The 12613-nt window shown below is 40.3% G+C and overlaps 1 protein-coding gene across 6 annotated transcripts in view; it reads left to right on the top strand.

Moving 5' to 3' along the window:
• IGF1 (insulin like growth factor 1) overlaps positions 1-12613 on the top strand; it is an 83418-nt gene that overhangs the window by 56564 nt on the left and 14241 nt on the right. For 3 of the 6 annotated variants that reach the window (XM_023188834.1, XM_023188911.1, XM_023188752.1), the window contains 2 exons: positions 2903-3084; positions 4609-5033. In XM_023188834.1, the coding sequence (XP_023044602.1) occupies positions 2903-3084; positions 4609-4833 (407 nt within the window). In that variant the 3' untranslated portion in view covers positions 4834-5033. Of the gene's footprint in view, positions 1-2902; positions 3085-4608; positions 5123-12613 lie in introns of those variants that run through there. The other 3 variants (XM_023188992.1, XM_023189067.2, XM_023188674.2) reach the window with 2 other exon arrangements.

Raw genomic sequence — 12613 nt, 5'->3', positions numbered from 1 at the left:
TCTGGAAAAAGAAACAATATGTAGCATTTGAAGATATGGAACAAAACTTTGACCTTCAACTGTGATCTTTCAATTGGTGAGAAATGAGATTTTTGTTCGTTAAATATTTTGATGTAGAGCCAGAAGAAATCAAGCTTACAGGGCACTTCAAAGGACGAATTAAACTTCAAAAGGCAATAGGTAAACACTTGTTATATTCATATATTCCCAATGACGTACAATAAGTCCATTGTAGACATTATGAGGAGACAAAGAAAAACATCTCTCTAGGATTGTGGCCACTAGAGATAATTGGTAATTATATTTATGGCAAAATCTAAGTCTGTATACCACTATTTCAACAATATTTTTTAAAAAAACAAACGTAGAACAAAAGATCAACTTTCTCTATGGAACACTGCAGAAAAGTCCTAAAATTATCTGTACCTAAACCCATCGATCTACAGACTAAAAAGCATGAGCTCAGAGTTTAGATGAGCTCAGAGTTTGACTGAGTCATGTCAAACTCTGAGCTCATTTAAGCAAGGTGATAAACCAGATACCTGGTATTTCCTGTCTTTTTTTTTTTTTTTTTTTTTTGCTGTGATGATGATGACTTTCTATTTTACAAGAGGAAATAGACATGTGGTGAGTTTCATGGTTGTTTATAGTCACCAAGAAGCGAATATGCAATCATAGAAATGATCTCTGCCATCCCAAGATGAAGGTTAGTGTCTTCCTCTTATAGCAGACAAGGAGCTCCAGCACGTGTGGGACCTTGGAAGCAGAATTAAGTTAGAGGAGCTTGAAAGGGAAATACTAAATAGGTCCTGGAATCCCAAAGCCTGCCTTTATCTGTCTTCAAAGGCTAACCACGAATTTTGAAATCAGTTGTTTCTGAGTTGGCTAACCCTGAAAGTTTCTGGAGCTCCTCCTACCAGCCCACCCCCAAATATCAAGTTACTACTTCATAATCAACAAACGAATCCCAATTACATCCCATTAAGAAATTTATAGTTTCAACAAAGGGCAATCATTACCTGTAATGGACAAAAAGATACAATGATCACAAAATAGGCCAAGTCACCTTTTCCTTCCTCCCCACCCCCAAGAGAGAAGCCAAAGGGTATCAGCTGTGCTTTACTGGCTAGCCACTTAGCAAAAAGTATGTAGAAGTCCTTTGCGGATTACAAAGGACCGTGTAAGCCCATTTGTGTCTTTCCTCTAATTTATAGTTCCAGGAAAAGATTATAAAAACAAAAAAACATTGTTTACATTGCTCAGGGGACCCGCTGAGGCGCGGCTTGCCAGGGCCCAATCCCTCCCAAATGCCACAGCCATCGAGACCCCACAGGGTCTGCTCCGAGAGCTGCACAGCATACCCCGCCCAGAAAGACCACAAATGAACCCTCACTGAATTACTACCTCCAGCTGCCCTAAGAATGACAATAAACCTGCCTTACAGGAGGAAGCAGCCACCAGGGTCCTGTGCCAAGCATCAGGAAAGCATTTGGGTTCTTAGAGGATGCCATGAATGCTGGCCCTTCCAGCAGGGAGGCAGCCAAACTGGTTTGGTAGCAGGCCATTACCATGGGCCTGATTTCCCCCAATGAGGGAGTGCAAAATACATGAGGATTCTGACTTTCAAAACCCTATCCTCAAGTAATGGTGTCATTATTACAAAAACATAGACTTGTGATTTAAAACATAATGTTTTCTTCTGTCAGGAATTAAGATTGAATACATGTCAGATTAATTAATTGGATTCTTCTGTGCCTGTGATTTATAAAATGTCTTCCATAAAGCCTAAGCATCCGTGGAGAAGACCAGCAGAGATAAGGGAAGAGAAGAAAAAGCAAGTTTCTTTTCCTCTGCCCTTGCCTGAGCTAGAACAGAATCACATGAAAGATGGACATTTTGTTCACTGTTTCAGTTTGGTAGTTACTCGATAAGAAATAGAATTCATTGTTCTGGTCTCTTGGGGTGATAAGAGCGGGAGCCCTACTAGATTGGTATTGTAATTAGTTTCAAGTCCCAAGACTTCTGTATACGGTCAATAATGACAATGCTTCTCCACAAACCACATAGGACCTGGAAACGGTGTTCATAGAAAGCTGGCTATGATTTATTTAGGACCTACACTATATGTCAGGTGCTGTGCTATGCATTATTCATACTTGATTTCATTTAATCTTCAAATAATTCTTACAAGGGAGATATTATTAACTCCATTATATAAATGGGCGAACTGAGGCCCAGAGAGCTTAGTGACTTTTCCAGAGTCATATAACAGTTCTCCTGGGCTCCTCAATGAGGCACTTGGGCTTTGCAGCAAGTAGATCTGAGTTTGCATCTTGACTCCACGATTTACTGCATGAATGATCTTGAGCAAGTCTTTGCCACCTCTGAGTCTCAGTTTTCACATTAGTAAACTGAGGAGCCCTTTCTAAACTTAAAACCTCCTTGATGTTCAACCTGACTATGTAGTCAGAGCAGTTAAACAAAAAGGCAAACATGTGAGCTGTCCTGCTTATAAAAACAATGCAGAGTTGCCAACAAGATTAAGAAAACAATGCACAGTCTTCTTTTAATATTTCTATCATCCTCTGAGCCAATATATAAGAAAAGAGTAGGATTGGGCATAGACAAGATCCTTGCCTACAGGTTGCAAAACTTGCGGAGAATTACCACAAATAGCGTGGTGAATGAGTTAGTGCTAATGAATGTGGTACAGACTCCAGGAGACATACTGGCATTCAGAAAGATCCGCGGGGTCAGGAATCACTGGGGAAGTTTCAAGAAGAGGTTGAGACATTGCAGAGTATGTAGGTTGACTAGATGTGGGGAGAGGCAGGAGCTGGGTGGAAGACTGAAGAAAACAGATTCCACCCTAACATGAGGCCACTCTGTTTGATTTGTACAGACAAGCCCACAGGGTATGGCTCCAGCAGTCGGAGGGCGCCTCAGACAGGCATCGTGGATGAGTGCTGCTTCCGGAGCTGTGATCTGAGAAGGCTGGAGATGTACTGCGCACCCCTCAAGCCTGCCAAGTCAGCCCGTTCTGTCCGTGCCCAGCGCCACACCGACATGCCCAAGACCCAGAAGGTAAGCCCACCTGGGTGGGATCCACCCATCCTCAAGTGGTCTCTCTCGTGCATGTGGGTGGGCCAAGCAGAAACCCTGCCCCATAGTCTCCTGGCTTACAAGTCAAAAAAGCTCATTTGCACCAAAGGGATGGATTACGTCCTCATGTCCTCATCGCTTTGGTCACTCTGCATTGCAAATTTCCCCTGCCACCGCTGTGGACAATGTGATGATTGGAAGATGTAACAAAACAGTGGCTAAACAAACATGGGCTTTGGTATCAGACAAAAGTGAAGTCCTGGCTTTCCCATACACCAGCTGAGAGCCTTTGCCAAATAATGTAACATATCCAAGCCTCAGTTTCATCAGTAACATTGGGTTAATAATAATATCTACCACATCAGTTGGTTGTCAAAATTAAGTAGCTTGTGCATATATTTTGAGATGCTTTACACATGCCTGCATGAGGTAATTGTTGGACCATCGTTAATGTCAGTCATAATTGTACTTAATAACAAAGCTTGTAACCTTTCAAGTTCTGAGATTCTATAATCTTGCAAAGAAAATAAAAGGCTAATGGGAACTATTCAAAATTCATATTCAGTAGCAAACATAATTAAACAAGAAACATTAAAAATAGAAATTTCTGTTTGGCTATAAGAATGCCTAGAAGTTTGTAATGATCAAAATCTGCAGCATCATTTTCTAAGAGCTAGACTGTAAACAAACCTCAGAGGTACCATCTATGCCATCAGAAGTACATAAAACATCCAATGGACATTTAGTCACTTGATCGATTTTTCTTGAATGAGTGAACGAATGAACAAAAGAATATAAGAGATTAAAATTTTAGCCATTAAGTAGAAAGTATACGAAATAAAGAGAAGGTAAAGGAGGAAAAAGAGAAGGCAAGAAAGTTGAGTAAGGAAAGAAATAGCTCTCATTTCAGTCTTTTGGGGACTCTGCTGAAAAAAGAAATGCCAACATGTGGTTTTAATCTTTGGAGCTAGAACTAATAATATTGTGCAAAAGCACCAGATGAGAGATCAAGAAGTTCACAATGACACCTTCGCTGCTTCCTGGTCTTAAACCTCAGCTGAGGCTGGAAGAGGACCATGGTGGCTTATTGGAGATGTGACCCCAGGGAGTCCCTCTGAAGGATGGAAGGGGACTGGGCAAGACCCAACACACACAGAACACAGTAGCCACTGGCCAGGCAGGAAGCAAGGATCTCAGAAAAGACTTTTAAGTGAATGTGGCAGGAAAGTGTGCTTGCTGGGGCAAAGGCAGATTCATTCTTTCTCTTCCCAGGTGACCCAGCACCTCTTGGTTTCTAAATGGGGAGGGGGTAGGTGTCAAGAGATGCATCCCAAAGTTCTGGAATGGTGGGTCTTGTGACTGAGGTCTAGACCCCTCTCCAGCACGAGTGCTGTCTCCTGCATCATATGGAGCCTGGGCATTCTGAACTCATTCAAAGGCTCTGGTCTTCAGGGACACCAAGGGAACCATTTGTTCTCAATGCAATTATTTTTGTGATGTTTACAGTATCAGCCCCCATCTACCAACAAGAACATGAAGTCTCAGAGGAGAAGGAAAGGTGGGCCAAAGACACATCCAGGAGGGGAACAGAAGGAGGGGACAGAAGCAAGTCTGCAGATCAGAGGAAAGAAGAAAGAGCAGAGGAGGGAGATTGGAAGTAGAAATGCTGAATGCAGAGGCAAAAAAGGAAAATGGAGGACAGGAGGACTAAGCAGACAGAGGCAAGGATGATGAGAGAGGAGCAGACAGCAAGAATGAAAAGCAGAAAATGCAATAGAGGAAATGAAGAAAAGTAGGCCTGCTGAAGCTAGATGATGATGTGATGGAAATAGAAGTAACCTTTTAGAGAATGTCACTAAGAAACATGGAGAAAATGGAAAACAAAAATGTAATGCCCTAGAAAGCCTAAAGAAAGACAGTGGCAAAAATGAAAACAAGAATAAAAATTATAAAAGAGGCAAAAAAGACACACTATTCTCTGCCTCTAAAACACAATTAAATAAAAGAATTCAAATAAAAATTAAGGCTTCTATATGCATTTTTAAATTTTGTATGAATCTGTTATGGAAGAATTGCCTATGTCAATATATGTTCAGAGTTAAATATTAGCCCCAAATGCTCAGCAAGACTGAATTGTGTCATAGAAGTTCCCAGATTCCCTTTTCCCGCAACGTCATTGGAGGCTGCATTTCTTAGTCAAGTCCAGGGTTTAGGCCAAAGGGCATCTGGTATTGCCTAAAACCCTGCGATGTCTGTGAGGTAACTTTTGAGAAGAGGTCACTGCACTTTTCTTCATCTTTTTTGCACTTTGGAATCAGATATAAAAGATGTATAAGTTTGCTAGGGCTGCCATAACAAAGTATCATAGGCTGGGTAGTTTAAACCACAGAAATGGATTTTTTCACAGTTCTGGGAGTTGAAAGTCGAAAATCAAAGTCTCAGCACTTGCAAGAACCTTAGAGAAGGCTCTGTCATGGGCTCCTCCCCTCGGCTTGTAGGGTGGCCTCCTTCTTCTCCCCCTGTGTCTTTTCTTCATCTTCCCTCCATACATATCTCTGTGTCTAAACGTCCTCTGTGTGAAAGGACACCAGCCAGATTGGATTTGGGCCCACCCCACTGACCTCATTTTAACTTAATTATCTCTGTAAAGACTCTGTCTCCAAATACAGTCATATTTTGACGTACTGGGAGTTAGGACTTCAACACATGAATTTGGACACAATTCGGCCAGTGACAGAAGACTTCTGATGTCTGACAATAACCACTGCATTTTGATTACAGCTCCTAGAAAACACTCCCCTCTACCACCCCACCACAGATCTATTTTTATATCTGAAATCCTGAGTTTCTGCTCCATGAGAACCCCAGGAACATACTATGTTAGATGTGGAAGAGGCCTCAGAAATCATTTGGTTCAATCACCTTATTTTGAAGACTAGGACACTAAGATCCAGAAGTGGGTAAAGATGTGCTTGGGTTCTAAGCTGCTTTTCTTCTGGCCAGCAGACAACAGCACATAATCAAAGTGGGTCAACTAAGAAAGAATTCCAGAAGGAAAAGAGAGGGCAGAAATGCTGTGTAAAGTCATTACTAATTTAATATTTTTCCACCAGAAGAAAAGGAGTGAATGAGAGCAAGAGTGCTGGATTTCCCTGAGAGTGAAGACAGTTAAACAGAATCACAGAATTCAGATTTTAGAGATCTTCTCCTTCAGATCCCTTGGTTTAATCAGTAGGATTGGGGTCTTCATAGATAATCAAGTAAAAAGTCTCACCATCCTCCAAGCTGCGAATTAGAAGAGCTGAGAAAGGGTATAAGACAGAAGTTCTCAACCAAACAAATGATGACACTTTGGGGCGAGAATATGACTAACCCAGAAGTGAAGCATTTCATCCAGGTAATCTATTTTGAAGATGTCATGGTATAAAGGAACCTCTTTTCTGCCTGGTCCTCCATGCCCCTGCCATGCTTTTTATTCCAGGATCACCCTTTCTAGTGGTTCACTGAAAATCCAGGATTACTTAAATATGATGGACATGCTCAAGGCTCAATCCAGGAGGAAAATGTTGAACTGAAAGCATGCCGAAGCCCCCCATGGGAGCCAAACCACTGCTGCTGTGGTTGCAAAGTAGATCCTGGCTTATCAGAGCAGAGAGAAGCCAGGCTGGTGCCTTAGCTCAAGTGGCCAGTCACCTTATTCAGGAGATGTTAAGTTCTCCAGCTAAGACATCCACGCTTTGGGACCAGCTGCAGGCAGAGGCCAATTCTTACTATAACCATCACCTTAGAGTAGCATATAAACACAGATGGCTCTTCAAGGGACCACAGTTCCATTGAATAACTAAGAATTCATGTCCTGTGGAAAGGTTTGAATAAACTATAATTATACCCAATCATAAACTTTATTCAAGAAGAACTAAAGCAAAGGCAAAGAGAGAGAGGAGAAGGAAGGAAGGAGGGAGGGAAGGAAGGAAGGAGGGAGGGAAGGAAGGAAGGAAGAAAGGAAGGAAGGAAGGAAGGAAGGAAGGAAGGAAGGAAGGAAAGGAGGGAAGGAAGAATGAAAAGACTTTCTAGTTAAAGAATGCTTAACTAGCAAACTACGTGCTACAAGACAGTTCTTTTCGGAATGAGTTTTACCAACTCTAAAGCAATTGTCTTGAATGCCTACATGTGATTACTGAATAATATGAACAAAGAAAACAGAAAGAATCTATTATTATCTTTCCATTACCTTCTTTCTAGTGTCAATACCCAAGCATCTAGTGATACTTGGCATATAATGTTGGTTGGATGGATGGATGGATGGATGGATGGATGGATGGATGGATGCATGGATGGGACAAATGAGTGACATAGGCTGATGAATAGTGGTAGAAAGACACACCATGAAAACAAGTGGCACTGCTGAGATGAAATGATTCCTTATTCTCCTGCATAAGACAGTGAGGCAAGTACAGAGTGAAAAAGGAAAGGCATAGGAGCTATGTTTATACAAGTCTTGCATGTTTGAAATTTCCTTCTCTGGCCAAACTGAAATTGTTTAAGGACCTACTGCTACAGGTGGCAACTGGCTAAGAATTTCATAGTGAATGTTATATACCTGCTACTCCTCTTAATGTTTCTTTGAAGTAGGCAGAATATTAATAATCATTTAAAATTCCAGTGTTTCAACTTCAACTGTTTCCTAGGGCAAATTGATAATTGTGTGTACAACTAACTGGAATATGTATGGAATAATCATCCTGAAATGAAATTGGTGAAAAATATTTTTTTATTGAGCAACTACAATGTGCAAACCTCTGTACTAGGCATGAACAAGAGTTATAAGCATTGGATATGCTAAAATATAGTCTTTAAGGCTTGATACAGTGGCTCATGTCTGTAATCCTAGCATTTTGGGAGGCCAAGGCAGGCAGATTGCCTGAGCTCAGGAATTCAAGACCAGCCTGGGCAACATAGCAAAACTCCATCTCTACTAAAAATACAAAAAAATTAACTGGGTGTGGTGGCACGCACCTGTAATCCCAGCTACTCAGGAGGCTGAGGCATGAGAATTGTTTGAACCTGGGAGGCAGAGGTTGCAGTGAGCAGAGATCCTGCCACTGCATGCCAGCTTGGGTAACAGAGTAAGACTCTGTCTCAAAAAAAATAAAAAAATAATAAAATACAGACATTAAGAGTATAAAATGTAGATTCAGATTACCTGGGTTCAAATCTTGGCTCTTACTTGCATTGTGGCTTTGGGCAAATCATGTAACTTATGTGTGCCTCAGTTTCCTCATCTGTTAAATAGGGGTAACAACTGAATTTACCTTATACGGTTGTGAGGGTTTACTGAGATTGTGTGTGTGTGTATGTGTGTGAGTGTAGAGTGTGCATGTGTGTGTCTGTGCAAGGAGTGGGAGGTGTATATTCCAAAACATATTATAGTGCTTAAAAAGGTATCTAGCCCATAGTAAGCATTATTAAAGTTTTAGTTAACATTATTTTACTTACCTTTGAAAATTGGAGCTATGTGAAAAAGAAGTTGGTCTCCTGAAGTAGAAGCCAGTCTTGTGTCACCAAAACCTTCAAGCCCAAGCTTGCCAACCCTTTTCCATGATGTGGTAGTAGAGTTTCAAGCATGTGGTAGGACAATAAGAGAACTCAGTGACCTAAGAAACATTCCAACCCAGAAAACCCCTGGTTCTATGAATAATTCCAACTTAAATGGGTAGCTTGGCTGTCCCAAGTGAGAGTCATTGCTCTGTTTCCGGGTCATATAATGAACTTTCGGAAAACCACCATTTTTCTCAATTAGTTAAAATTAAATGTAATATGTGTTTTCATTTCATGGTGCCTGGGGAAAATTTAATTGTAGAATGAACTCCAGCTCTTGGTAGCTTTAAGTAAAATTGCCAAAATAAATAGAAATGCAGGATATTTCCAGGCTCACACAGCTTCCGGGGCACTTTCGTTTCTAGGGCTGCCAATCCAGTGCCTTTCACAAGCATTTGATCTTTCTTCAAACATCTCTTGAAAACAAACAAAACCTCACACAGCTTCTAATGTGTGCACTGTTTGAATGTAAGGGTGGAAAAGGAGGCAAATAAATGAGCTCCCAAAGAGCAATTCCCCTTCTCTCACCTCCATCCCTTGAAGACCTCCCTCCCACTAAAGAGAAACATTGTTTTCTTAGGTAATAAATTCTGCAATGTCTTAAGTCCATTAACATCCACTGGGGAAGATGAGGTCTATTCTTTTTACTTGCCCATAGGAAAAGAGTAGGGCTTTTTTGCAATATTCACTAGATAACACAGAGTTGACTTTTAATCCAAGGGCAACATTGATAGTCTCTAGTTAAAGGGGAAGCCTTCAGGAGCAATGAAAAGATTAATAGTTTTAGATGAAGCAGAATCCAAATCCCTTTTTATGAGATTTGAAATACCCAGTTTGTATGCTCACCTCAGTACTTAAAGCCCAGTTACTGATTCCTTTGGCCTAAGCAAGACAGATCAATTTTTAAAGAGGGAGTAGCTGAGGTTAGCAAAAATTCTCCAGGTCCACTAAACTTCCAGACCTGCGAGGTGAAAATCAGCTTTTCCATCATCCCCAAAGGCCTAACTAGAATCAGAACTATTCCCTGATGCCCACATATTTGAGGGTCCTTCTTTAATGGGACTCCTTAATGCCTTTAGTGCCATCCCATTTTCATCCAGTGACCAAAAGAGATGATTTAAAAATATAAACTTATGTTTAAATTCCAGAAGAGAGAAATGGAGATTGAGAACAGCAGGGAAATGATGAGAGACAAGGGACGAGAGGTTTATGAGTCCATGTCTGATTTTTCCAGAGAGCCCCTAAGAAAGTTCTTACCATACCAGGAACTCAATTATAACTCTCATTGCCTATTGTTAGATAAGTAACAGGAGCTAGAAAACATTTTGGAAATTCCCATCTTTATTTTATTAATTAGTATGGTTATAGTTTTAAGAACCAGGGTCAAGAAGCTAACTTTTTAAAAAGTGGTAGTATGATGGTTAGAAATAGGAATGCTAAAGGTGCATCAAACTGATTTTAATTCTAAATGCCCTTGGTAGAAATTTAGAATCTGTAATAAACTATAGCAAACAGTTTTGAGGGGAAGGAGACTATTCTCCTCTTTGTGTGTGTGTGTGTGTGTGTCTGTGCCCGCACGTGTGTGTGTCTGTGTGCACCTTTGTGTTCTAGCATTGTTGCACCCATTAGGGAGCTGGGGGGGGAAATACTTTCCAAAACTATAGGTGAGAACAGTTTCCTGGCTTTTCTTTCAGTGAAGGTAAATTCCTATGTAAAAACTAATCATCATTCAGTAAAAACTGCAGGATTCCTTTGTCTTCTCAAAAGCCTGTTTCTCATCCTAAATTAAAAATTATTCAGGAAATAAAGGGGCATTGTTGAGGGGGTGGAAAGAAGTCGGTTTTCTTTTTATTGTATCTTTCAAGGATCCAGGGACTTTGACCACTTTTCATCTAATATGCAGAGAAGGATTCTGTAGATCCCTATCTATAGATTGCAGTAACTTTCCCATAGAACCAATTTGCAACTTGAGAAACTTCTAGGTCTAATTATTGACCCATTACAACCGAAGGTGAATGCATCCAGCCAATCTTCCTTTTATCATCCCCTGCCCCTTCTTCTATTAGGGACTGGGGTTATTGACAAAACCCATCAAACGCCACTCTCCCATGTCTGAACCATTAGTCTCTAACTTCCTCTATTCAGTCTGTCATACGCCTTCATGCCCATCAGGTCAGATAAAGGAACATTCATTTATTTGAGTAGGCATCTGTTGTGATCACTCTGGAAAAAAGATGGCAATGGATTACCTTGTCCTCCTGGGCTTCTCTAACTGACATGGTCAAAATGTCCATATGAAGATAAAATGTTAAGAGCAAGATCTATGAAAAGCTGAGTGTGATGGCAACTCTTGTCTCGTAAAATAACCCCAAAGTTACTAGCAAAAGACCAAGAAACTTTACATCAAACCCAAACCAGCCAAATGGTCCAAGCTTCCAAGCTGGGATCCATGGCAAAAGTTTCCACAAAATTCTGTGTACAGTGTATAAACATTCACTTGGGGCTTTCTGTCTTGCCAGCACCAAGAGGTTAAGTAATTGAAGACCAACTAGGCCTACCATCTGTGAAAATATGATGTGCTATTTTCACAGTTTTAGTTCACAATTATAGCAAGATAAAAGTTCCAAAGGATTAGGGGCAAGACCATGGCAAGTTGAGGGTTGAGTAAGGTTCTCAATCAGCTGACAATTGTAGAGTTGGGGGTATGCAATGTTTATGTCATGGTGCAAGTATGTGCCATGCTTGACTAGCTCGTGAGGCACTGGAAGACTAGAAGGAATGAAAAATATGAATGAATCAATAAATGCATAGTATAATTACTGTTATTTTGTCAGTATTGTTTTACCGAGGTCCCTATTGAATGCTCTGATTTGTCTCTCTATAAATAATAATATGTTTTCTTCTTCAAAAGAACACTAGGATGAAGGTAGAGGTGCTTTTGGCACAATGCCACAATTCTGATTTTTTTTAAAACTGTATGCATGCATAAAATGTTCTTGAGCTATTCTCTGCCTTGGAATAGCACTGGCTGGCACTCTGCATGTTTACTTTTATATGCTGAAGGCTGCCGTCAACCTCAAACAGATGCAAATCAATTTAACTTGTCACAGTGTTATTTTGTTCATCCTAAAAGTTCAAGAGAGGCTTCCAAACTTCCAAAATTTCTCTCAATTCAGTGAGGAGGAAAATTCAGAACACAGTATTCGAATGTTCTGCCCAGATTTGTCACACACACAAGGAATGAGTGAAAGAGGGCAACACCCTTTCCTCCTAACCCTGTGAACTCATCACTATTGCTTTGAAATGACACCAGAAAGTAAAAACCCTAGGCCTCACATCTCCCAAAGACACTGTAATAGGAGTTACTGCATACACCAGTTTAAGTAACTCTAGCCTAAATTGTATGTCAGATGAAACAACGGCATTTCAGAGGCTTAAGAGAAAAAGAATAACCAAATCCAGCTTTTAGGTACAAATGTGCTGAATCTTTAACATATATTAGCAAAATTACTAGAATCTGGTGTTTCACTTTTTAAAATACCACATTTGAACCTTTCAACAATTCCAAAATCAACTCCCTCTGCGAAAGATAGTAAGCTTAAACATATTTTAAATTTAAAAATGTAACACAAACAAACAGCTAACTAAACAAGCTGCCCATAAAATCAACAGTCTGGGGAGCCCTGATCCTGAAGTATTTTACAACATCCTTCATGACTATTAAAGGCAACATAAACACCTCTTGTCAGCAAGGGAAACTACCCTTGGCATTTTTTTTGCTTTTTTCCCCAGGCTTTTAAACCATTTTGATAGAGATTTTTTAAATCATAGGCAGAAATATTTGAAATAGAATCAGGTGGTAGTCTTTAAAGAGTAAGAAAGTTGCTAAGTCAAGATAATCTTGGAATAAAGT

Source organism: Piliocolobus tephrosceles, chromosome 10 (assembly GCF_002776525.5).
Source record: "Piliocolobus tephrosceles isolate RC106 chromosome 10, ASM277652v3, whole genome shotgun sequence".
Lineage (NCBI taxonomy): Eukaryota > Metazoa > Chordata > Mammalia > Primates > Cercopithecidae > Piliocolobus > Piliocolobus tephrosceles.
Note: the sequence above shows the minus strand (reverse complement) of the source record. Positions and strands in the feature narration are given on the sequence as shown.